General features: G+C 34.4%; 1 protein-coding gene across 2 annotated transcripts; it reads left to right on the plus strand.

Moving 5' to 3' along the window:
* Window positions 1–1,481: 1,481 nt before the first annotated feature.
* Fdx2 (Adrenodoxin-like protein 2, mitochondrial Ferredoxin 2) lies at window positions 1,482–27,348 on the plus strand. Of its 2 annotated transcripts, none has more exons than XM_089092942.1 (4): window positions 1,482–1,619; window positions 16,320–16,432; window positions 23,812–23,944; window positions 27,118–27,348. In XM_089092942.1, the coding sequence occupies exons 1-4, from the start codon at window positions 1,519–1,521 to the stop codon at window positions 27,209–27,211; spliced, it is 441 nt and encodes a 146-aa protein (XP_088949068.1). In that variant the 5' UTR covers window positions 1,482–1,518; the 3' UTR covers window positions 27,212–27,348. The 2 variants fall into 2 exon arrangements, with proteins under 2 accessions (XP_088949068.1, XP_088949069.1); XM_089092943.1 differs by having other exon boundaries at window positions 16,320–16,426.
* The last annotated feature ends 535 nt before the right edge of the window (window positions 27,349–27,883 follow it).

A 27,883-nucleotide genomic window follows, 5' to 3' on the forward strand; every position in this document is an offset into this window, starting at 1 on the left:
CTTTTTTTTTGGGGGGGGGGGGATTTTCCACGGAAGAAGTTCTCATGGGGGAATTATTAGCAGGAGAAATTTTCTATGGAACATTTCTAGGGGATAAACTTTCCAGGGGGGGGGGGGTATTTTACAAACAGGGATATTACCCAATGACCTTAAAAAGGATCAGAAACTAAATGAATACAAGTCTTTCTTCAAATAAAAGTATGGTAAGGAGTATTTTTAAGGCAGAATCGTAAGCCAAAAATGTTCTGGGAAGGATTCGCAACAGGAATGGAATTGTCCGGGGGTAATTTTCCGGCGGAAGAATTTTACATAGGAGGAACTTTATATAGAGGAATTTTTCGTCGGGAAATTTTCCACAGAGGGGGTGGATTTCCTGGGATTATCTGAAAAACGATCAGAAATAAATACCAAAACTTGTTTTTTCTACCGAAAGTAAGGAGTGACATTAAAACTTAAAACGTACAGAAATTATTCCGTATATGACGGGGGCTACTCCCTCCTCAATACCCCTTTCTCTACGCTAATGTTCGACCTTTTGTCTAATTCTTTAAAGAACGATTTTTGAAACACAAGGGCCGTGCCACCCTTGGAGTAACCCCCTCCCTCCATCCTTGGTGGAGAGGGGTGGAGCCATCCCCCTCCACACACGTATTCTTTTCCCTTGATGCATCCAACAGAAATTTTGAGATGGAAATTTTGGTAAAAATGGTCCAAAGAACATATAATAATGCCCTCAGCGTTTACACATCCCCTAAGAGCCTTGCTACAAGGGTTGTAAGTTATGCCCCAGGGGCGTATAAGGTTTTATGGAATGGGTAGTCGTATAAAATTCAGATGGGGCTCATTTGATTGAAGTTTGGTACCCTTTATAAGAGTCAAAAGTGATTTGAGGGCAATCCCCCCCCCCCCGCGCCTATCAGTTCCGAAAACCAGCATCCAACCAGAATTTTTAGACATCTATTTTGTTTAGCATTGTTCAAAGGTCCAGTAGTTATACCTTTGGGGATGTCACCCCCTGATTGAAAGGCAACCCAGCTTACCTAGCACTCCGCAACGTCGCTTGACTCCTGGATTGTACCTTATGACATGCGCAAGAAATACTTTGGTTGGCAAAAAGCTACCAAAAGAAGTGAAAATGCGGACCCTCATGCCAACCATGCCTGTAAAGTGGAACTCTCGTAGGAAGATGAGCCTTAAGCTCCCACAATTAGTTTTCTACTGTTAACATGTTTTTATGACTTTTGTTCTTTCACACTAGTTCATTTCTTTTGGATGTACTAAATGATTCTTTTTCGTTTTCAGTATATTCGATGTAAATTGATCACTTTCAACGAAATTTACAAGTCGTAAAAAAACTAATTTCTGTGATTTCAAGATGGACCTTTTATAGACAAAATTTGGACATAATTTGGCTAACAAGGACACATTTTGGATGCTCAAGGGACATATTCACTGACCAGAAACCTGGCAACCCTGCAAGTAATGCAACAATTTTATTTTTTTTAAAATAGAAACAGCATGATATCGCCTTACAAACTTTGCTTATCAGCCATAATGAAAAACTCTAGGATGTATGCGAGAAATTTCAGTTTGTTCAGATCTAACAGCGCTAAAGAAAGGTAGTTTGCCTTGGAAACGGCCGACCAGTTTTTTTCATGATTTTAGAGACCTAGTAAATTTTGTTTTGGAGACCATTCCCAAAATAGGCTGTTTAATCAAGATATCTCGGTAAAATTTGGTAAAGTTCTACCAAATCATATTATTGAGTTAGGAATAAAGTGAATACACCACTCAATGCCTTTTTTTTATGCTGATTATAAATATAATAATCATTTCTAGTTGATATGAATTTTAGCCCCCTCCCCTAGCCTATATATATCAATTCAGGGTGGATATTTCTACATTAGGGGGGGGGGGGGGGGCAAATTTTATTTCTGATGTAAATGGGAAGTAAGTTTAAACTTTACCCTCCCCCCCTAATGTAGAAATATATAGCCTACCCTGAATTGGCATATAGGATAGGAGGGGGACTGAAATTCATTTCCGATAGAAATGATTACTATATTTGTAATCAGCATAAAAAAAGGCATCGAGTGGTACATAAAGTGGTATTCACTTTATGCGTAAGTCAATAATATGATTTGGTAGAACTTTACCTAAAATTCTACTTTAGCTACTTTTAGTATTTTGGAAAGGGGTTAGGTTAGGAAATGTAACTTTCAGGGATGGATCTACAGGATAAAGTATGTCCTGGGAAGGTAGGCCAGGCCTATTTTGAAGTAGGCCTACCTACCTCCACTCCTTCTCCCCCTAGAGGGCCCTGAAATTTGCCTACATGACAAGTTAACCAAGTTAATACCTATTGTAATTTTGACAAAACAACATCTCACCTTCATTTTCAGTTATCAGTTTTGTCTTCTCTGGCTTTAGTTCTGTAGATGCAATTCCTGTTATTTGGGAAGAATTTCAAGCCATATCCATGATTTTTTCAAAATTTAGGAAATGTATTTGCATATCTTTAAAACCCTATAAATTGGGATTGAGCAAAGTTGTGAAGCTGGAAGCAATTTTGTTGTATGGTAAATTTCTAGGTGGCCCTATAATTTAGCTAGGATGAAAGTGAAAACATCATTTGATGCCTTTTTTTTCAATTCAATAATCACTTCTGGTGCAAATTACATCTTGAGCCCCCTAAAGGGGCCCCAAATGTATTTTAGCCTATATAAATTATGAAAGAGCATAACAAATTATCAAATGATGTTTTTACTTTGGGTGAGCAATGTTTGACTATTAAAGTCATTGATTCTTTATACTCTAATCAACAAAAATTGTCATTTACTCTTATATAGAAAGTACTATAAAGTCAAACAAAAGACAATATTGTGTTTTCTTTAAATGTGGAGAATGAGATAAAGTCTTCTGTATGACTTTTTAAACAACAAATTATTATAGAGAAGTATTAATAAAGTTATACAGAAGACTTTTTGGTTTTCTTATTTCATATATGATCCACTAAAATGTCATACAGAAGAAATTATATTAGCCTACCCCAATGATACATAGAGAAAACAACAAAAAGTCATACAAATGGCTTTTGATAGCCAAGGCCTACAGGATTTCATATATAGAGCAGCCTAAATAAAGTCATACAGATGACTTTTTAATATATCATTCTACTATAAAGCATTATGAATAAAGTCAGACAGATGACTTTTATGTCTCCTGCTATTATAGAGTAAACATAAATAAAGTCATACAGATGGCTTTTTATACCTCATACTATTATACAGCAAACATGAATGAAGTCCTATATATGACTTTTTATGCCTTTATTTTATAGAGCAAACTTAAATAAAGTCATACAGATGACTTTATGCCTCCTGCTAGTACATGAGAAAACAACTTTTTATGCCTTTAGTCATCATACAGATGACTTTTAATATATCATTCTACTATAAAGCATTATGAATAAAGTCATACAGATAACTTTTATGCCCTCCTGCTATTATAGAGTAAGCATAAATAAAGTCATACAGATGGTTTTTTATACCTCATACTATTATAGAGCAAACATGAATGAAGTCCTATACATGACTTTTTATGCCTTTATTTTATAGAGCAAACTTAAATAAAGCCATACAGATGACTTTTTATGCCTCCTGCTAGTACATAGAGAAAACAACAAAGTCATACAGATGGCTTTTTATAGCCTAGGCCAACCTGATTTCATTTATAGAGCAGCCTAAATAAAGTCATACAGATGACTTTTTAATATATCATTCTACTATAAAGCATTATAAATAAAGTCATACAGATGACTTTTATGCCTCCTGCTATTATAGAGCAAACATAAATAGTCATACAGATGGCTTTTTATACCTCATACTATTATAGAGCAAACATGAATGAAGTCCTATGTATGACTTTTTATGCCTCCTGCTAGTACATAGAGAAAACAACAAAGTCATACAGATGGCTTTTTATAGCCTAGTCCTACCTGATTTCATTTATAGAGCAGCCTAAATAAAGTCATACAGATGACTTTTTAATATATCATTCTACTATAAAGCATTAGTAATAAAGTCATACAGATGACTTTTATGCCTCCTGCTATTAAAGAGTAAACATAAATAAAGTCATACAGATGGCTTTTTATACCTCATACTATTATAGAGCAAACATAAATAAAGTCTTACAGATGATTTTTCATAGGACATCCACCACATGGCTAATCTGAGAGTAAAGTTCATTGGTGATGCAAATGGATGTTATATTTAGATTGAGGATGCAATTCTAGGTATATATTTACACATTGGGGGTGGGGGGGGGTATATGTTCTGTGAATAGCCTATATAGGCTCTAAGAAATTAATGAATTTCTTAGAAAAACTGGAAAAACAAGCAAAGAAGTGAAGATAAAAGCTCTCCCCCTGCAAAATGTGTTAACTAGGATTATTCTACATATTATGGAGTAAGAATTGTTTTCTTAATATGTTTCCTTTTGTCCAGCTGGACTCCTAGGCTTAAAATACTGGTTGGCTGGTTGGCTAATTTAAAAATTTGTATATATATACACTCTCAAATCAGCCATCTGGTGGTATCCCCCTTTTATGCCTCATAATATTATAGAGCAAACATGAATAAATTCTTACATATGACTTTTTGTTATTTTCTCTATGTATCAGTGGGGTAATATAATTTCTCTGTATGACATTTTAGTGGATCATATATTAAATAAGAAAACCAAAAAGTCTTCTGTATAACTTTATTTGTACTTCTCTACAATGATTTGATGTTTAAAAAGTCATACAGAAAACTTTATATCATTCTCCATCTTTTCTCTAGAAATAGAAATATATAATTACAAACATACAAGGTATAAAAAGTCATTTGTATGACTTTATTCATGTTTGCTCCATAAAAGTATGAAGTTTAAAAAGTTATCTGTAGGACTTTGTTCATGTTTGCCATATAATAGTACAAGGTATAAAATGTCATCTGCATTACTTTATTCATGTTTGCTCTATAATTGTGTAAAATATATAAAAAGTCATCAGTATGACTTTATTCATGTTTGCTCTATAATAGTGTAAGACATAAAAAGTCATCTGTATGGCTTTATTTTTGTTTGCTCTAAAATAGTATGAGATATAAAAAGTCATCTGTATGACTTTATCATTCTACATAGCAAGAGAAAGCATGATATTGTCTTCTGTTTGACTTTATACTGTATTCTATATATGAGTAAATGACAATATTCTATTGCTCAGATATAAAGAAAAAAATTTCTATATTGACATATGTAGGTAACCCTTTTACTTTCATCCTAGCTAAATTATATGGCCCACTGCAAATTTTCCATGAAATTTACTTTCATAATTCATATAAAATACCTTTGAGGCCCCTTTAAGGGCTCAAGATGCAATTAGCCCCAGAAGCAATTATTGAATTATGAAAGAGCATAAAAAAAGGCATCAAATGACATTTTCACTTTCATCTTAGCTAAATTATATGACCCACTAGAAATTTACCAATCTTTTTTGTAAGGTTTCACTTTTATAACACACAGATTTTTAAAGGTCATCAAAGATCAGGACACTCTAGAGGGAGAAGGAGTAGAGGTAGATACTTCAAAATACCTTCCTGGGACATACTTTAGCTTGTAGACCCATCCCTGAAAGTTTCATTTTCCTAACCTAACCCCTTTCCAAAATAGCCAAAAGTAGCTGAAGTAGAATTTTACCAAATTTTTGTCCTAGTTTATAACTCCTCCTAAAAAAAAAAAATAAAAACAATACAAAATTATGAAAACAATTTTTAAAAATTCTTAAATATATAAACCTACTTAGCCTAAGCTAAGTCATTCCTCAAAGTAGCCTATTTCACTTCATTTCACCCCCCCCCCCTATAATATGCAAATATATAGGCTACCCTAAATTGTATATTTTCCAGGGTAACGTTTATATTAACAGCTATTCAGTTAGCTAAGAAATAAACTTACCTCTAGAGTCAAAATTGCATCTTGAATTCAAATTTAACATGCATTTGCATCAAAAATGAACTTTACCCACACCCCTATATATACCAAATCAGGGTATGTATTTGCACATTAGGGGGCGTGGGTAAAGTTCAAACTTACCTCTATTGTCAGAATTGCATCTAGAATCTAAATTTAACATTCATTTGTGTCAGAAATGTAAGAGGTAAGTTTGTTTTGTAGCTACCTGAATAGTCTGTTAATATAAACAATACCCATTTTCCATGAATTTTTCCATACATCATTCTTCGTCAAATAGATTGAATAGCAAAGAAGTAATGTTGACAAAATCAAGAAACAGAAAAATGCTTGTAGAGAATATAATTTGGGCTCTATATTTGCACACTAGTAGAGAAGAGGGTAAATTATAGAAAAGAGCTATTAGGAATAATATTGCCTAAGTATTCATTTTTATTTTTAAACTTTTGAATTTGTTTTCAGAATTTGTACTGTTTCCTTCTGAGAAGGGGCAATTGTAAATTAGGACCAAACTTTCATAGAAAGTAATAGAAAAGCATAAATTTGTAGTGGTTGACCAGTTGTTCATTTATATATTCCTAAAGCAATATATGGGGCCATCACAGGGGAGGGGGCTAGGGTGCATTGTCAGGAAAGTAACCATGATATTTGGAAATAGCATAAAAATGGGAATTTAATGGTACAGTCAACTACCAATCATCCATGGTTTAATTATCCACAATGTGGATTAACCATGGCAATGTCAATTTAAAAAAAAAAATTATGAATGATTTACAAAAATTGTAAAAAAAAAAAATACAAAGAAACATATTTTTTCATCTTTACATGCATAATGTTAAGGTACTTTGCTTATAATAACAAACTATATATGCACTACATACTACATATTTTGCTAAAAATACATCTTGCCTGTGAATGTACCTTAGGGTTGTTTGTCTGTGAGTGCAGAGACGATTTTTGTGTTGTTCTGACAGCAGAAGGTGTAGTTGTGTTAATGCTCCTTTCTGCAAAATTCCCACTCATTTTGCCTTCTCCCTTCCCCAGTCTCTCAAACTGTTTTCTTATCAGTCATGAAAAAGCAGTTGTTCAAGGTGTTTTCTAGTTTCTCCTTATGTTTTTTATTGTATGTGATGTCTGCTAAACAGAAAAGAGTTGTTTTTGTCTATTCAAAGGAAGTTGGAAATTGTTAAAACAAAATTGAAAGTGGCATCTCAAATAAACAGTTGTGTCTTGAATATGAGATTGGTGAAATGACAGTATGGGATATTGCTAAACAAAAGGACACATTAATTTTGTTTGCATTATCATTGGACAGTTAATTTGCAATGAGAAAAAGGAAGGCAATGAAAGGCTCAACATTTGAAGTTTTGGATGCAGCGTTGCTGGAATGGGTATGTCAGATTTGAAGTGATAATACACCCATATCAGGACCATTATTTTCTGCAAAGACAAATACATTTTTTGAACTGCTTGGGTATCAAGGAGAATGTGATGCTTCCTCGGGATGGCTAACAAGATTTAAGCAGCGCCACGCTAGGCTATATATGAGGCTGGACTACACAGCAAGAAACTCAGCATCAACCAAGAAGCTGCCCATGATTTTAAAATACAATTTGCAGAATTTATAACTAAAAATGGTTATTCACCAGACCAGATTTACAATGTGGATGAGTCAGGGCTATACAGGAAATGTTTACCAACTCATTCTTTTACTTTTGAGTCCAAACACAGTGCAGTGGGACATAAGTCAAGTAAGGAAATTTCAACTATACTTTGCTGTGGTAATGCATCAGGACAACACAAGCTAAAATTAGTTGTTATTGGAAAGGCCAAAAAGCCACGTTTATTTAAAGGCACTAGAGCTGAAGATATGACAGTGCATTACTACAGCCAAACCAAAGCATGGATGAATAACATATTTTTTCAAGAATGGTTTGAAAACTACTTCATTCCTGAGGTTTGAGAGTATCTCACCTCAAAAAATATGCCAATAATGGCTGTGCTTCTAGTAGATAATGCCATCAGTCATCCTGCAGAAGTTTTGAAATCAGCTGATGGACAAGTTATTGTTAAGCACAGCTGTTCCCGGAGGGCAAAACATAGACAAAAGAATATTGTCAATTGGATGAGCTGTGACATAAGATCAGATTTATTGCTGAAAAACGCTACTATCACAAGCCCAAAAGGGCCGAATTAGCACTCTAGCGTCAAATAAAGCGAAAAAAGAACAACAAAAACAAACAATCAAACAACAACAGAAAATTATAAAAGGGTCATCTATGGCCTATGGCCTATGTTTGTGTTTGTTTGATGTCATTGTGACATCTATGGCCCTGGCTTCAAACACCTCACCAATTAATGAATTGTAAACAGAGCAAGAGGTACAGAAGCAAACAATGAGGCACTAGGAGAGGAAGATGACAAACTGACTACAGAAAAATCATATAACTCATAACAAGGCATTGAAACATGCCACCTGTCGCCTGGATTATTTAGAACAAGATAGTGATGTTCTATTGGTGGATAAACTCGTTTTGCAGAAAATTCAGTCCCAAATAAAAAAAAAGTTATATGACAAAAAAACAAACACAAGCAAGTGACTATTATCAGAAAGTTTAATTAGGACTTTGAATTTTTTTTTCATATGTTTTTTAAAGTGTAAATAATACTATGATTAGTTAACTTTTTTATTACTATAATGTCATTCCATTTATTACTTGTTCCTGTTGTTTTGTTTTAAATACACGTTTTAATAAGCATAATATTGTTTTTCTATGTCCCTACAACCTTTTTTTTTCTAATATGTGGATTATTTGTGAAATTTGATTATTTGTGGCACTCATGCCACCCAATTCTGTTGACAATCAAGAGTTGACTGTACTACCTTTGTTTGTTTAGCATGTTTACTTCAGAAGTAGTTGACCTCTGTTTATTTATCTTTATGCTCTTTCCAAATATCATGTTCATTTCTAAATATAAGCTCCAACTCTCCTGATGATCCAAGATATAGCCCTTGATAGTCTATATACAAAATAAAAAAATAAAAAAATTAATATTTTACTGTATATTATGCTACAAATTTCTATCAATCAGATTATCATGTCCCCTCCCATTGCTACCCACATTTTTAAATCATTTTAAAATAAAATTCAATTTCCAACAGATCTGAAATTCTTTTGCAATCAGATATAGCCTAGTCTAGGTTTTGATTTTAGCCTAGTGCTGCATTCCCACTCTCCAGAAGGAAATACTGTGACATTTTAGAATTATTTTATTCTAAACACTTAATATTGTCATTCCTTAGGGCAACCAAATAAACTTTACCTCTACCCCCCCCCCCCCTCCTAGTCATATATATACCACAAATTATGTATGCACAATGAATTTCTGGTAATTGCTTGTTTGCAGTTGTGCAATTTTTTCCAAAATCATGGGGGGGGGGACAAAGTTGGAGGTAATTTTCCCAGTTAAGTGAAAATGACAGTGAAAACTTAAAAATGAGCCATATAGTACCATAAAGGCAAAGATATGCTAAAGAAAACAGACCTGTTTCTGTGGATGATTGAATTATGTAGGTTTACTTTAGTTTTGACAAGATTTTTGAAGAAACTAAATTTTAGCCAGGAGACAAACTGAGGGGGGGGGGGTGAGTTGCCCCTTTGCCCAATAGCAAATTATGCCCCTGCCTGTTTGCCATTAAATCAATTTGAAGAGGTACAGATAGAAAATTCATTGCAAATATATAATTTAGAGTACATATTTGACCATTAGGAGAGGAGAGGTGATGTGTAAACTCTATTGGTTCACCTTAAGGACTGATATAAGAAAGTATTTTAGTTTAAAAGTAGTTTTCAGAATTTCATAGTGTTTCCTTCTGGAGAGTGGGAATCCAGTACTAACACCTTGGTCCAGCCTACTGGCTTTGATTAGTCAAGAAACATATTACCTTAAGTTGCATTGACCAGCAAGATAAAACTCCCACTGGGGAGTGTGAACTTCATAAAGGTTAGGCAAAATCCCAAGTTAGCTTTCATTCCACATTTGCCCAGTCCCAGTCAACACCCTTCTTGAATGATTCAGCAGTCTTGGATTGAACAGTGGCATTTGAAGACTATTCCATAGTGGCACATAGTAAACAGCATAAACTATTCCACTATTCCATCATGGCATAGAGCAAATAGTGTAGAAGTTCTGATGCACATGTTGCTGGCTTCTGGGAACCCGTAGTTTCTGGATGTGTCCCCTGGTGGAGCTGTAGAGGGGTGAAGAGAAAATTGAACTAGGACTTGAGGGTTCAAGCAGCCTGCAAGTCATGAAATCATCTGCCCTTTATCTTCAGTATAGCAGTGTAGGGAGTTATAGAGATCTAAGATGATCTTAATAAGATATTTTTGTTGTGTAGGTGAGGTACAAGCTTGGTGGCTTGGTGCTGAACATTCCCAAGTGTTTTAGCATCCACTTTATACTGGGGATATGCCAAAATCATACCAAACTCTAAATAAGGGCAGACTAATGCCTTGTAGAGTTTTCTTTATCACACATGGCTTCCTGGTGGTAAATGTTCTCTTAATTACCCAAACAAAAACAAAGCATCAACAGATGCAAAACAATAGAGAAATAGGAATTGGTTTGGCATTCACACTCTACAAGTAAACACTATAAAATTCTGAAAACGACTTTGAAATATTATATAATAATTCCTTATGTCATTCCTTAGGTGCACCTTAATCATCTTACATTGATTCACACTTTGGAGCAAAATTAAGGTTTGTATTGGACCTGTTATGCTCTGTGGCAGCAATGGCAAATTTGGCTAAGATTAACATCAGTAGAGAGTTGAATGGGATAAGCCGTCCAATTCATATTTCAATGATTTGTTATTCTATTCTTTGCCAAGTCCAGATTTGAAGGACACAATTGTGGGTGAAGTCACTCTTTCAGCTTAGAGCCTATTCCAGACAGTTAAATCATGCTCAGAGAAGATATGTTGCCATGTTTGTGTATTAACAGGATGTTTAGGTAGCTTTTGTGAGTGACCTCTTTTATGGTACTAACTTGAATGTTTGGGGAAGTGGGGCTTATCTTGTTCTGCTTTATACTTTTAGGTTAGTATAATGCTTCTGCAATAGTATCTACAGAACAGTGTTGGCAGATACAAAGTTCCAGTTTCTCATTGTATAGAAGATCTTGTGGGATGCCTCTGAACTACTTTGATTAGGCTAGTGTCCTTCTTAAAAGAAAGGGGAGTAAGGAAAGTTTAAAAATGCAAAAGCTTTTGTGAGTGACCTCTTGTATGGTACTAACTTGAATGTTTGGCGAAGTGGGGCTAATTTTGTTCTGCTTTATACTTCTGCAATAGTAGGGCCGTTCTTTTACTCATTTTTGTGCTAAGATCTTACATCTTTTGACAAAGAACGCTTAAAAGTAAAATCTTAGCACTAAGATCTTACATCTTATAATGTTCTTTTACAAACGTCTTTCATCATTCTGCTCTGATCAGCGGTCTAAGAACAATGATGAGTATATCATCAAAGTTCTCTCATCATTGTTCTATATGGCAGAAAGATGGCGTCCTTCACACTTTCTGCTAAGATCAGTGAGCTGTAAGATCTCACTCTGTAAGAGTGAGCTATTAAAAGAACGGAAATCTTTGCAGAAAGATGCGAGATCTTAGATGTAAGATCTTAGTGCAAAAGAACGGCCCTAGTATCTACAGACCAGTATTGGCAGATACAAAGTTCGAGTTTCTCATTGTATAGAAGATCTTGCAGGTCAGCTACACACTTTGTGGCACCTCTGAACTACTTTGATTTGGCTAGTGTTCTTCTTAAAAGAAGGGGAAGTAAGAAAAGTTCCAAATGTAAAACAGGTCCAACTATAACCTTAGGAAGACTGTATAAGATCAGCTAGTTATGGTTTGTTTGAGAAGAATGACGTTTAAGCTTGCTATTGAAATTGCTTGTTCCAAGTGGCTGTGGAACTTTAGTTGTTTGTTAATCCTTACTCTTAGATCTCTTTCTTAAGGACTTGTGTTTAGTACTAAGTTTGACATAGAGTAAGGATTGAACATGATGTATTAGTGATGGAAATTGTTGTTACCAAAGTGAAGGACATGGTATTTCAATGTTTTAAGTAATAGCAGCCAATACTCTGCCCATATTTAGATTTTATTAAAGTTACTCAGCAGGCTTTGTTAATTTTTGGGTCCTAGCAGCATGGGGTTGTCAGCATAGAGAGTGATGTCATTTTCTATTTTATTCACCATATCATTGATGTATACAAGAAATAGGGTAGGGCCCAAAACAGTGCCTTAGAGGACTCTGCTTCCAACATGTCATGGTTCAGAGAAAATTTTGTTCCCATTAGCTGTGAAGAGTTAAACCTAACAAGTCCAACCAGTCAGAAAATCCATGGCCCAGTTGGCCATGTCCATATAAAATACCTGCTGTGGAAAGTTTCAACCTGAGATGGTTTTGTGGTAACTATTGTGTGTACCAATAAACTTTGTGTAATTTTGGCTATATATTTATCCAGGTATAAATTTTATCAGTATGCCTTAACAAATGATATAAGTAGGAGAAAGAGGGGTGAAACTGTACATTTTGAGGATTTGGGCACGTACAAGGCGAATTTCTAAAGATACAAACTTTCTTTTTACACAAATAGATAACTCAATTATTCACTTTTCTTGGTGTTTTTTTTTTTTTTTAAATGACATCCATTGAGTCGTTTCTTGGAGAGACCCAAAAATGTGTGACCTTTTTAATTTTACAAATTTGCCCCAACCAGGGGGTGACTTTGGACACACGTGGGGTATTTCTGGAAACTCGTTAATTAATGCTTGTGATAATTGATGTAGAACAAGCTATAAAGAGACTACAGTCTCTGTCCACCAATTGTGATGGCATAAGTGCTATGCATTTAAAGGTTGATTACCCTGCTCTCATCCAACATTTAAAACTGTTATTTTGGATGTGCTTGTGTATTTGGGCAGAAAAATTACGTCAATCCTAAACAAAGGCAATATTCCAATTGATTGCACATTGAATAGACCAATAACGGTTTCCTGTAACGCTAGAAAAAATTTTGAATGCCCTCTCCTTCCATTTATTAACTCCTCTGTGTATTTTGGTAAAAACCAGATTAGGTTTTCTGCTCGGGTAAGTTTTCAGCAGGCTCATTGTATTCTGGTTAAGTTACCTATTCAGCTACTAAGACGGGTTTTAAGCTACATCTATGTGCCCTGGATCTTTCCAAGGTGTTTGGCACCATTACTCGTTCTCAGGCTATTTTTTCCTTTTTTAGTCATGATATTTATGTTTTGGTAATTTGTCCTCTTAGATATTGGTATTCAAATTCTCTTTTGCGGATTAAAAAAGATAAGAGGAATTTGTGAAAGTTAATTCCAGTGGGGCAATAGGTCCAGCAATGAACTGTCCTTTCCCCTCTGTTTTCAAATTTTGAATTTCATCTATCCTTTCTTCTATTCCTTCTACTTGCATTCTGATTCAGAAAATATACTTATATAGCTTATGCAGATGATTTACTTTTTGATTAGCGCAACTAAAAAGTGGCTTTCTCTTTCTGTTTTGATTATTGCCTTCAAATTTAGAGAGATAAAAATGTGTATTAACTTGTCAAAGTGCGAGTATCTTTCATTTAATAATAATATGACCCCTCTAGCCATGAATCTTTCTCTATAATTCTGGTTTCTTCTTTTTGGTGGTCTTCTTTGGACTCACGCCATCGCTGACTGCAAAAAGAAAATTCTTTTTAGGTATTCTAAAACTGTAGCCAAGCAAGTTAGATATATTAGAAAAACTTTGGCTAAATTATATTTAGTTTTTACTGACCACTCCAACATTTTGTTTCATTCAGGATTTACCCTGTTCTTCAGTATATCCGATCCTATTATTTCCGTTTTTCTTGTTTTTTTCATTAGGTCCACCTTGTTTCTTTTCTTTTTGTTACTCCACTTTTTTTTGTAGTGGGTCACAAATAAAATGTTTTTATTTCTTAACTTTTGTCATGGTCTTATTTTCCTTTATCTGAAAATTATTTACACAATTGCCCAAAATAGTTGCAACTTTGAATAATGCTGCTGGGAATACAATTTTAGCAGTGTCCCTGTGCTCTGTGATAGTTTTAGTTTGTGATCCAAATTTGGCCCCAGTAGTGACAAAAACAATTCTTTTTTTAAGTGAAGCCAAACTTGCTGTAAAATTTTTGAGATTTTACTGAATTGCTACTCTGCAAAACTGAATGAAAGAAATATTGATTTCATAATCCACATAACTTACTAGCTTTTGACGATAATTTGCCGCCAGAATATGAATCGAGCTCATTGCCGAAAGTAACGAGTTTCCCTGAAGGCCAAAGAAACTGTTCTAGCAAGATCAAGCAATTCAATCATGACTTTACGCTTTATGTGTCTTTTATAAAAAGCAATCATAGCCAGTAGAAACCAGTCAAAACTTCAAAAAGGCATTTTGATTGACTATCAAAAAGTTATTTATGCGTTTGATGTTTTTTAAAGCAAAAGTTGAATTGTCCATTTCTGTAAATTGTGTATGTCTTTTTATATACAGTATAATCTAGCAGTGAGCATCCCTGAAAGTGGTACTGACGCCAAAAAAATTCCAAACTGATAAGACCTAAGACTAAGAGTCAGTTCAGGTCATTCTCCCAAATGCTAAAAATAAAGCTGTGCAGAATATTCTTCACTTTTAAATTATAGTTTTACTAGTAAAATTTATGCTCTACTGTGAAAATGCTGCTCTGATATGAAAAAAAAAAATAATTGTTGTAAGTGCCTATTCTAAGTTTTAAAGTCTTAGGGTAAAGGAAATTCTATGTAAATTGAGAAGAAACATTTGAGCTTCGAGCTTGCATTTGATTTCCATTGATGTATTCCCCAAAAGACTTTTTAAAAGAAAAAAAATATGTTCATTAACGTATACTGTAGTAAGCTCCAACAAAATTCATATGACTTAGCTAAGACATATTTTCAAGTAATACAGTTTACCTTAAATATCTTGAAGTCCTATTCTATGTAGGAACATGAAGAGCTGTTCTATGTAGAGATTATACTGAAATTTTCAATAAAAAAAAAAAAATGCTTTTTGGAAATTACAGTATTGCCAGTCAGCAATCTTTGGTGCATTTAGGTTTGTTTTTATCAAATATAAACAACAACCACGGTCGGGGGAATCTATACTTACCTGGAATCTCACTGTTTATCTAACTTTTATTGCTGTTCTGTCTATAAACTAGTACACCCACACTTTTTTATCACTTTCCATGCTAGTAGGGTAATAGAAAAATATCCTGTTTTTGTGTTTTCCTTTTTAATTTCCAAAAAGCATAATAACAGTAATCAACTAGATGAAGTCAGTCCACAAAATCTATTAGAGCAATTGAAGAAAAGACATGGTCATGCACAAAGAATACCCTTCTATAAACTAATATTTTGCACATTTAATTAAATAGCTCCCAGATCAGCCCTAGGGGGGTGTCTTTTTTCTATGAAGGAGACAATGCTTTGCCCAAGACAGAGTTTAGGAACAGAACAGATATCTCAAATCTTAATTACTGGAAAAAACCTTGGCTTTTGATCTCCTATTGAAAGCAAACCTATTTAAAGACTTAGTTTTGGAATGAAATATAGTATAAATAATTTTGTTCCAGATTTACAATCAGTACCCATAAGTGATTATTCATCACAGAATAGTGAAGACCTAAAATAACATGACTTGAGGATTTTCTGTTGGTATTTTAGTAAAACTTAGCAGCACTTAAGTGCAAGTCATGTACTTAAATCTGAAGTACTACTGAAGCACATTTTTGGCCAGGCAATTACTTTTTGGTAGCCTACTGAACTGCTACCAATTACTGGAAAGCGCATTACCCAGACCTTGTCTTCTTTTTTATGTGGACACAGCAAAATAAGAGGCTAAAAGAAATATTTTAACTTGCTTCTTCGGGCTAGAGAAGGTGTATTCGGTCCACTCTTTTGGAATCCTTGTTATTCATTGATAAATTTGTGAAATCGCAGCTGCTAATTGTCAGTAGCACCCTAAGGAAATTCCATGAGATGGATGATGGACGTCTCCCATCGCATGTTTTGAACAAATCAGCTAAAGGAGCCATTATTTGTCCTTGTATTGCATTTTTTTTTATAAGTTAAGTTGTTTGTCTGTATATTTATTATTCAAATTCAATTTATTTTCCTTGTTCTTGTTTGTGTGTCTTGATGTTCGTCAAAGTTTTTTCATTATAAGCTTCTTGATTTGTTACTTTTTTAGGATAAATATCACCTTTGTTACAAGAGGGAATGAAAAAATCACAGTCCAAGGAAAAGTTGGTGAATCATTCTTAGATGTTGCTGTTAATAATGATGTAGACCTTGAAGGTTTTGGTCAGTTTTTGCTCAGTAGTTTGATTTTTCTTATTGTGTCATATTCTTGCATGGTGTACATTTTAGTTTGCAGTTTATTAGCTATAAAACCTGCAGTTGAGTGTTGATGACCACTGAGGGGTTGCCAAATAACTTTTCTTTGCTTGATCATAATAAGATAACTTCTCACAACTTTGCCCATTACGAAAATACCTTCTAAAACCAGTTGATGGAATGACGTTTTGGCAGTCTAGAGCCTAAGCGTTTGTGTTTGTACCGAAGCCGTATTTAGTGACGAAGACTACACTGCCGTTCCATTACAAACATCAAAAACAAGAAGAACAATAGGGAATTCTTTTCGTAAGATAGTGGAATTCTAATTTGAATGAATACTTCGGCCTTATGTTCAAGGGCCGTCTTCAGCAATACATAAATATATAAAAGAAAAGAGACTTACAACCTATAAAAACTAAAATGAAAATGTTTTAAAACAGCCCCAGCATCCTTACTTCAGCAAAGATCGACCAGGACTCTTTAATATTAGCGTGTTTTTTGCCTAAACTAATAAAATAAAAGATATCATTGGTCAACTGCTCCCCATAAGCAAGTCCTGGTTGAACTTCGCTGAAGTAAGGATGCTGGGACTGTTTTCAAAAAAATTTCATTTTAGTTTTAATAGTCGAATTTTATTGTAAGTCTCTTTTCATTTATATATTTATGTTTTGCTGAAGACGGACCTTGGACATAGGGCCGAAAAATTCATTCAAATTAGAATTCCACTTATCTAACGAAAATAATTCCCTATTGTTCTTCTTTTTTCTGATGTTTTTTTTTTTTTTGCTACGATTTGCACCGAAACCCAACAATTATCATTGATACCGATTAATAGCATGTCCACGCCTGGTTCCTGTAGATGACTCCAGTAACAGCTAACACACATAGGATACAGCCAAGTGATTGTTGTTAATCCCTAGGAGACACGCTAATATTTATTTTAAATCAAAGCATTGAAGCCTATTTAGGATGGTGGTATTTCTATGATTAGGGCTGTAGACCCCCTCCCCCTCCCAGTGGTCCCAGTTTGAAAAAAAAGAAGAGAAATTTGGATTTTGAGAAATATATTTGTCTATTTAAAAAAATTTCAGCAAAATAAATATAGAAAAATCATCAATATGCTGCAATAAATAAAGTATGTGAGTAATTACTGTTGCTTTAAAGACTCTTTTCCTCTTCTTTTTCGTCTTATATATTATTGCAATTCTTGAACATGGGAATTCTTAAGAAAAGTAAAGGGCATGATTTGTTTTTTAGTTTATGTACGGTATTAACATTGTTTGACTCCGTTATAGGCCCTTACTGAAGATTCATTGCCCTTTCGCCATCTCTTGGGCCTTCGGCCCTTGCAAGTATATCCTGGCGTAGCTTTCTCTCCGCTCGCTTTGCTCACTGTGGTTGGCAACTCGAGCCCTTAGCTTTCGTACATTTATTTGTAAATAAATGCCTTGTAAATTTTAGTTGGGATTTCATCCTCTCCTGGTGTCTTATTGCTCTTAATGCACTTAAGCACTTTTTGTACTTTTGCGATGTTTGGTGAGTCCAAATTGATATTGTAAGGCTTCCTAGCAGCACCTGAAAGAAGAGGCAGATCACATAGGGCTTTGATGGGGCTCAGTTGCTCAAAGAAGTGTTCTCGTCAACATTCCAATTGTCCTTCTTATCGAATGGTTTTCCAGCACTTGTCTTTTAGCATGTCACCTGTTGAAGGGCCTTTTCCCGTTACTTGTTTTAGCAGTTTAAACATTTTCCTGCTATTATGATTTTTGGACGCATGCTCCAGTTTATTTGCAAGGTTTGACCGGTAGGCTACTGTTCTCTGTCCTGTTTTACTGATTGTTTAAGGGTTCTTTTGCGCCACCAACGTGATCAATGCCAGGCAACTGATTCAGGACTTCGAATCAGCTGCTGAGCTTCACCTCGAACTCAGCTTTGGTTTCTAGAAATTGGAGTTAGACACATCAAAGTGGTTTTCTATTTTCCGCTGCTTCTGGCTGCTTAGCCGATAACGGATTTTACACACAAGTAGATAGGGATCGAAGACCCGTATCGGCTCTTCTTTATGCTGTGGCATCTAATTAGGAGATTTTCCGTTGCCTGATCGCTAGGATATAACCGATCTGAGCTGTTGTTCTCCCGTCGTTCCAGCTTTCAGCTTTGAACATTCCACGCACCAATATTCAGATGTTTTCTTGGTCGAGTGGCTTGAATACTTGTCGGACTAGGTACCACCCTGACCTGGCCTACTTCGGCTACTGCAAATGCTGTAGCAGTGTTATTCTGCAGCTTATCTTTAAAATCCATTAATGTTTCATGGGAACTCTATTCATCAAGGGTTCCCGAGTCCTTTGGCACCCCGCTGTGTCAGCCATCCTACCAACCAGGCTAGGCAACCGATAACACTTCACACCACTCGATCCCTGTGAGGTGCAGCTTAGAGCTCTTTTCCCGAATCGCTTGGGACGGGTCGTGAATCCTCGCTCCGAGGTCCCAACCATAGCTTGGGAACACTTGTGCTCTTCATACTTTGCTTCCCACCTAGGAGACCAGGAAGTTGTAGTGGACAGTTAGAGTCTTGATTTGATGTAAAATAAGCTAGGCTAAGCCCTGATTCTACGCAAAAACGACGCGAGTCCGAGGTGCCAAATTCTGGTGACGCTGTCCAAAAATGAGGTAGGGGGATAACGAGCAAAGTCGAAGCTGCAAACTGACATTGTTGCAAGCCCCGACGTACTGAAAAAACGAACGAAGTTATAATTTGGTTCAAAAACGAGCGAAGCCCTAAATGAGGACGAAAATTAACTATGTCCGGCTCAGATAAAAACAAGCAACAACTCCTGACACTAAATTTAAGTCCTGGCTGTAAAAACGGGCCAAATCCACGATATGAAGTGTCTTTGAGCAAAATGTGTCCTGACTCGTTGGAAAACATAGCTGCAGTTGAGGAGACTTCCTCAAAAAATTGTTCGCCACTGGCTCTTGACAGTTGGGGTGCTAGTAGCCCTTAAGGTTTCAGAAGTTGGGAAGTCCCCAAGCTATGAAACTGTTACGCCTACTGACGCCCAGACTGTAAAGGTCAGAGATCTAACGTTCTTCGAGGAGGGTCTATTCGGTTCTTAGTACCTTTTTACAAAATTTTAAGCGAATATCAGTACTTTACATTTTTCAGTCGTGGCCCGGAAATCTACCACAGAAGTTACCAATTTTTGATGACCAATCTCATGGGAATTGATTCAAAGAATTTTAAAGTCCCAATTTTTCTACTGCCTTTTAGTTTTGCATTTTTCCTGTCATGCATCTTTGTCCATAGCTATTCCGATTACTTTTGTTTACAACCTTTTTTTACACTGCCTGTTGGCTTGGCAGTTTGATACCTTGTACCTCTGCTCAAAGCTATCTCTAGTTAGTCTGTGGGTATCCTCGTGATTTGTTCTCTCTACAGTCGTCCTTTGTGAACTGATTTATGAAGAGGGCCTGTAATCCCTGTAAACTCCCCTTCCCCAACGACAATGCCGTTTCTCAATTGAGTTCTCTGCATCGATTGCATTTTTCATGCAACATGCACTTGTTTTCGCTCACGATAGGGGTGAGAATTGGATTCGCGTCGTACGATGTAATAAAATAATCGCATATCGTATCTTCACAAAAATACTTTTTCTTTGAGACACTTTGAAGATTTAATTCATAGAAACTATCCTTAAAAACAAACAGAAGCTGCTTATAAAAAAAAACGCAGGCTTAATTTTATTTGAAGAAAACAAAACAGAAACTGTTTTGTAAAATTAACTAGACATACATTTGTTTAAACACACCAACAGGTACTTCAAAACAGAGTGCTGAAACATTTTTTTTAGCAAAAAAAGAGGGATTACCATACGTGTGTATTCAAGGGTAACCACGAGGATAGGCAGATTGTGACGGCTTAAGCCCTTTGGAAGACCAAATATCACGCAAAGATTTGGAATCCGTATGATTGAAAATATTCTTTCCTCACCACTCTCATTTTTTGAAGAAGATCATTAAAAAGTTGTTTCGCTAAACTTCGGCAGACCGAAAATCTGGACTGGATGTTAAGTTGCACTAAAAATTAGATTACACTCCAAAGTTTTAGTTCTTGAGTCAATAAAAGATTAAAAAGGGCCATGTAAATTTTCTTAAAATCAGTGCATGGTAAATAGCGACGAAGACCACACTGCCTTTCCATCATAAACAAATAAGTAGAACAACAGGGAAATTTTTATACAAGACAGTGGAACGCAACTTTAAATGAATATTTCGACCCTATATTCAAGGGCCGTCCTCAGCAAAACAGACAAAGAGAATAAAACAATATAAAAGAAACTTACATTAAAATTCAATCATTAAAACTGTTCAAAAAAATGTTTTAAAACAGCCCTGATATCATTACGTCAAGGAAGTTCAACCAGGACTGGTACTCCAAACGAAATGGACAGAGAACAATTCATTCAGATGGAATTAAAATACTTACAGACAAGCTTTTAAAGCTAATCTCGCCTTCTTGGCAGCCAGCCTAGAAGTCTATTCGTAATAGGTTGAGTGGGGTTAATTACTGTTTTTTTAATATAATTAGTCAAATCATTTTTAATTAAATTCCTATATAGGGCATTAAGTGAAAATTCCCCCAAATCTCTATTTAAAGAAATATTACTATTTATTTTGATTTTAGTTTCAATTACCTCTCGAACAACCTGTTTTATACCTAAATCATTGCTAATAAGGCAAGTTTCTTCAAAAAGCATTTTATGACTAGGGTTATCATATATGTGACTGCTTAAAGCAGAATCAAAGGTAATGTTTGTAATATTAGAATTTAAAGCTTTAGTTACGTCATCTTTGTGTTATTGCTGGAGTTTTTCTAAATTTTGATGGGTTCTACCAACATAAAAATGGCCACAGTCACATGGAATTTGATAAACCTCTCTCTGGCGAGTAACTGGGGTTATATCTTTACCAGAATTTAAGAAATTCATGATTTTAAAATTATTTGTAAATACGACATAAAAATTATTTTGTGTGCAAACCTTTTTTAACTTGTAGTGACTTTTGGAATATATAGAAGGTAAATTATATTTGAGGGCTTGACGGGAACTTCACATTGTAAAAGACCCTTAATTTTACGGGAGTGTCTTGCCAATCTTCGGCTAATTGTATTATTAATTAAGACAATAGGATAACCGTCTCCAAAAAGTATGTCTCTAATAAAATTTAGTTCATCTGTGATGTAAGATTCAGAGCAAATGTTTAGGGCACGGTCAACAAGAGATGTAACAATACCTCTTTTAACTTGTGGGGGTGATTGGATTTAAAATGTAGATATCTTTTATTTTGTGTGGGTTTTCTGTAAATTGTAAAATCCAGTTTATCAATGTCACGAATAATTAAATGCAAATAAATTACCGTTTCTGGATGTTTTAATTATTCGTGACATTGATAAACTGGATTTTACAATTTACAGAAAACCCACACAAAATAACAGATATCTACATTTTAAATCCAATCACCCCCACAAGTTAAAAGATGTGTTGTTACATCTTTTGTTGACCGTGCCCTAAACATTTGCTCTGAATCTTACATCACAGAAGAACTAAATTTTATTAGAGACATACTTTTTGGAAACGGTTATCCTATTGTCTTTATTAACAATACAATTAGCCGAAGATTGGCAAGACACTCCCGTAAAATTAAGGGTCTTTTGCAATGTGAAGTTCCCTCCAAGCCCTCAAATATAATTTAACTTCCATATATTCCAAAAGTCACTACAAGTTTAAAAAAAAAGTTTGCACACAAAATAATTTTTATGTCGCCTTTACAAATGATTTTAAAATCATGAATCTCTTAAATTCTGGTAAAGATATAACCCCAGTTACTCGCCAGAGAGGGGTTTATCAAATACCATGTGACTGTGGCCATTTTTATGTTGGTAGAACCCATAAAAATTTAGATACACGCCTGCAACAACACAAAGATGACATAACTAAAGCTTTAAATTCTAATAGTACAAATATTTCCTTTGATTCTGCTTTAAGCGGTCACATATATGATAACCCTAGTCATAAAATGCTTTTTGAAGAAACTTGCCTTATTAGCAATGATTTAGGCATAAAACAGGTTGTTCGAGAGGTAATTGAAATTAAAATCAAAATAAATAGTAATATTTCTTTAAATAGAGATTTGGGGAATATTCGCTTAATGCCCTATACACAAATTTAATTAAAAATGATTTAATTATATTAAAAAAACTGTAAATAACTCCACTCAACCTATTACGAAGAGACCTTCTAGGCTGGCTGCCAAGAAGGCGAGATTAGCTTTAAAAGCTTGTCTGTAAGTATTTTAATTCCATCTGAATGAATTGTTTCTGTCCATTTCGTTTGGAGTACCAGTCCTGGTTGAACTTCCTTGAAGTAATGATATTAGGGCTGTTTCAAAACATTTTTTTAAACAGTTTTAATGATTGAATTTTAATGTAAGTTTCTTTTATAGTGTTTTTATTCTCTTCGTCTGTTTTGCTGAGGACGGCCCTTGGATATAGGGTCGAAATATTTATTTAAAGTTTTGTTCCACTGTCTTGTATAAAAATTTCCCTGTTGTTCTACTTATTTGTCTACAGTGCATGGTAAATTATGTTTAAAAAAAACGAGCAAAACTTAATGTCTCAAGATGGGTCACGCTATTTTTGGAGCATACTGAAGTTGGAAAATCGTGATTTGAATGTGCCACCACACCATCTAGTGGGCAGATCTGCTGCTAAACAGGGAAATATAAATTGTTGAAATCATTTACTCAATATCTTTTGTTTTGTTAAATGAGTTAGTGATACATAGTATATGCATTTTCCACTTCCTTCATAGGCCATGGAGTGTTCATGAGAATTAAAAAAAAAGAAAAAAAAATATATTAAAGATTAGTCGTCTCAATTTTTGCATTCTAGATGTCCATCAATTGATATTTTAAGCAAGCTTATTACTAAGCAAAAGTTTGATATTTAGCAACATTTATACAATCACATAATAGCACCTCTAGCTGTTTAATATGAGGAGTGATTCAGCCTGGCTAAGTATACCAATATGAACTTTTTTGTGTTATTGGAAAAAAGATACTGAACCATGAAACCTAATAACAGTGAATTTTGTTAGCATACTTTATAAGTGAGCAAAATTCCTATCTAACCCCCCCCCCCCCCCCGTCCCCCTTAGTCCTCTCAATTGTAGACATTTACTTTGAAACTGTTTTGAAATTACCTCGAAGTTTTTGCGTTAAATTGTTGTATGTTATTCTTTTTTTGCGTTGTAATATTAATTAAATTAAATTTCTTTTTATTTCAGGTGCTTGTGAAGGTACGCTATCATGCTCAACTTGTCACATAATTTTTAAGCCAGAGGATTTTCAAAGATTATCCAGTAAACCAACAGATGAAGAGTTAGATATGTTAGACTTGGCCTATGGACTAACTGATACGTAAGTTTTGCTGATAACAACAAGCAATTTTTTTATTCCCAGTTTTAATTCTTATGATTTAACTTAGTTCGACAAAAAGAGGAAGAAAAAGTACCGTGTTTCTAAGTAACTAAGACGATTCTAGTGACATATCCGTCACTTTTAACGTGCTGGAGCTTCAAATTATGGCTGGCATCGTGCCAGGGAATTATTCTTTTTCCAAAGAATTAAAAAACCAACCTGGAGGACAAATTAAGCTTAAAACTAAATCAGATATAGCACCACTGATCTTGAATTAATGATTCAAGATTCAAGGCCGTTCTCACAGAGGAAATCACCTGTGCCTTGGGATGGTTTCAGCTTATTTGTCCTGTTACAGGACAATTTTTTTCTGTTAATAAAATTTTGTTGGCTCCCGATAAATAAAAATTCAAATAGGGATAAAATTCTTTTAATAGACAGTGATTTTCACAAACAGTGACAAAATTTAAAAAAAATACTAGATATTTCGGTCACATATACAGTGACCGTCATCAGTAGTGAAATTAAACTTAAAACATTTAAAAACGATAGTTTATATACAAAATAAAATAAAACTACATATTGTTTAATAATCTAATTCTTTTCAAAGCAGAAGCGGAAGCTAGTCTCTTTGACCTTCTTGGAACCGGTTCATTAGTTTTGAATGAATTAACACTTGGACAGAGGTTAACTACATTAGGGGAGTTGTACTTTGCTCTGTCAGATTTTAATAAATTATCGTATATAGAGTTCAAACCAAATTCAACTATGTTACGATTTAAAGCTATATTCTTGAATAAAATTTCAACTTGGATGCATAGTTCAACTTGGTACCACGATAACGCTGTTAAGGGTAGTTTCTTTTATATTCCTAAAAGAGTTCTCTTAATCTAAATACCGTGGGATTGTATGCATTCACGGTACATCGATGTTTTTTGATGAGGCGAATAGAAAAAGATATGGTTTTTAGATCATTTACTAGATACAATTCTCATCCAGGAAATCACACTACTCTAGGCAGAAATTTTCAAATGTTGGTGGCACATAGCTTGGAATTGCCCAAGTCAAGACTTTTTCCAGTTTCCCATTTTGTCTGGATTTTTGTTCCTGTATAGGATGTTAGTCTGATTGCGTATTGTTCCTCCTTTGTGTGATGAATAAGCACGATATAAAACTGTGGAAGGACATTGACTCTGCATATATTAAACAGAAAAAAAACAATATTTCTTCTTTGCGTAAATAAAGGCTTTGCAGAATCCAATTCAACTTGGTCTATTTTAAAATTTTTCAAGATTTCAGTGTCGAAACTTTTGATTGAATTGTAAAGTTCTGTGTTCATAAGAAGATTCTTAAAAATGAGTAATAGTACAAAGTAATGTTTTTAATTTCCAATTTGACGAAGTCCGCTCTAAAATGCACTTATGAAAATTATTCATACTCTTAATCCCTCAATATATTGCTATTGAAGAAACCCAGCTTTATTTTGGAAGCTTACCTATCTTTACCCAGATTAATTCTGAATGCTCCTGGTGACTCGGCATTGGCGGTGTTATCTGAATACTTGTTCGAATCATTCACTGCTAGACAAAGCAATAATATTTTTTATTTCGTTTTTTAGACTACCATGTAAGATTACGTTCTGTCTTCCTTTGTTGAAAAAAATTGATTTTATTACAAGGAGTTTAAATGTTTCACAGAATAAAAGATCTAAAGCCAAACTGGCCAACCATGACAAGAAAAAGAGAGAGAAATATCAAGAAAAAAAAAACAACGGATGTACGACCAGTAGAAGGAAAAGGAAAGACGACAAAACCGCGGATATTTCGGCTGTTTTAAAACTAGACGTCTTCAGCGCCAAATATAGAAATTATCTAAGACATAACCAAGTAAAAGAGAAAAGATAAAATCTAAAATTAATCTATAAAATCTAAAAAATAAATCTGAAATTAAAAACAATGAAAATAAACCATATATATATAATTAATATTTCACGTTTTACTACAGCGTAAATATAAACAGTTTGAGTAGCTCTCATGAACTCACAAAAACAACTGGATAAAATAATAAAAAACTGAATTTGACATGAAACTTGCTTTGAATCGATTAGACCCTTTAGTAGATTTCTGAATTCTGGGAAGGATATGACTCGCCACAATTTAAGAAGCGGTGTTTACAGCATTCCTTGTTCTTGCAGCAAATTTTACATTGGCCGAACCCACCAACAGTTTGTGGAACACTTTATTTAGCACCGCAATTCGATTGATAAGGCTTTCAAATTTAGAAAGCATCCCTAAACTGTTGTTTCAGCTTTGGCAGAGCTTGTTTTCCACCAACCTGACCATTTCATGTAGTTTAACGATGCATTAGGTTTCTGTAACAATAGAACTTAACGAAAGGGGCCAGAGAAGCCACAAAAAAAAAAAAAAAAAAAAAAAATGTTGCTAATTTTTCAATAAATAGACAGAAACTTGAAATAAAAGTATTGATTCAATTTATTATATTATTCTAAAAATTAGCCCATAGTTAATAATTGTAATAAGATCTTGCAGAATCATCAGGAGACTAAAGTAAATACAAAACCAAAAAGAATAGTAGCATTGGATGCCAACAAAAGGATCATTTCAAAATAAAATAATTGATTTAATGTCAAATTAATTTTCTTATTATTTTATCCAGTTGCTTTTGTGTTCATGAGAGCTATTCAAATTGTTTATATATATACTGTGATTTTTTTTATATTGTTTTTTTTTTCTGTAGATTTTGACTTTTAATTTGATCGATTAATTTTGGATTTGATCTTTTCTCTTTTAATTGGTTATGTCTTAGATTATTTCTATATTTAGCCAGCCTAGTTTTAAACAGGCGAAATATCCGTCGTTTTGTCGTCTTTCTTTTCCTTCTACTTTTTTTTTCTTGAGATTTCTCTCTCTTTGTCATGTTTCACAGAGTAAAACAGGAAATTATCAAGTCTAGTGACGTTTCATCTCTGTGGCATATGTGCAGGAGATAGTTGATTGGAGGGGGGGGGGCTGTACATTTTTGACAGTCCAAATTTGTCAATACAAGTTATTCACGGACCTGACTAATCCTTTTGAACTACTCTCTTCTTATACCGTCTTGTGCAAATCTCATTGACACTGACTATGTAATGTAACATTTAATTTTTATTTCAGGTCAAGATTAGGATGTCAAGTAAATTTGACCAAGGATATGGATAATATAGAGGTTGTAGTACCGGAAGCAACAAGTGATGCTAGGGATATATAACTTAACTCTTGATTTGAGTTTTTTAATTTTTCTAGGCTACTCAAAGTATTTTATTGTTACCATTTGGTTTTAACGGGAGTCTATTGTCAATGTTTACTTGTTACTTCAGTTCTGAGTCTTTGGTTAATAAACATTATTTTTACTAGTTTCTAACTTGATTTTGATAAAAAGACCAGTGGTTCTTAATGATATAATAACCTTGATTTTTCTTTTGTTTTTTTAGTGAGAAATTTTTATATACAGTAAATTTACAAACACATCCTTCGAATTTCGTTCTTTTCAAATGCCTTGTAAAACAAAAAATAGCTGTGCTCTTTGAAGGTTAATCTTCAAAGGGTGTAGGGGGCTCCGATTCCTTGAAAAGTGAATTTTTATATTTAAGTTTCCCAGATTAGAAGGGATCCAGTTCAATATTCGTTATGTAAGGCTCCTTAATAAGTATTATGACCTCCCCTGTCCCCCTCTTTATTAGCATGATATTTTAAATATACAAACTTGGTATAACTGTTTCCATCTCCACCCGATTTCTTATAAATAGTTGCATAATGTGGAACGTTTCTACTTTTATATCGTTTGAGAATATCATTCTTCCTGTACGGTTTTCTTAAAAAGGTCTTATTACCATAAAATCAATTGATTGGAGTGACCTTGAGAAAGAGTTATGTTTCCAAT

This window comes from Artemia sp. Qi Xiang Cuo, chromosome 8 (assembly GCF_049724085.1).
Source record: "Artemia sp. Qi Xiang Cuo chromosome 8, ASM4972408v1, whole genome shotgun sequence".
Classification (NCBI taxonomy): Eukaryota; Metazoa; Arthropoda; class Branchiopoda; order Anostraca; family Artemiidae; genus Artemia; species Artemia sp. Qi Xiang Cuo.

Bases quoted from the DNA above. Each gene is read 5' to 3' on its own strand.
- Fdx2 (XM_089092942.1), top strand. From the start codon at position 1,519: ATGATATCGCCTTACAAACTTTGCTTATCAGCCATAATGAAAAACTCT. The intron at 1,620-16,319 runs GTAGTTTGCCTT...TTACTTTTTTAG, and splicing joins TCTAACAGCGCTAAAGAAAG to GATAAATATCACCTTTGTTA. The intron at 16,433-23,811 runs GTCAGTTTTTGC...TTTTTATTTCAG, and splicing joins TGTAGACCTTGAAGGTTTTG to GTGCTTGTGAAGGTACGCTA.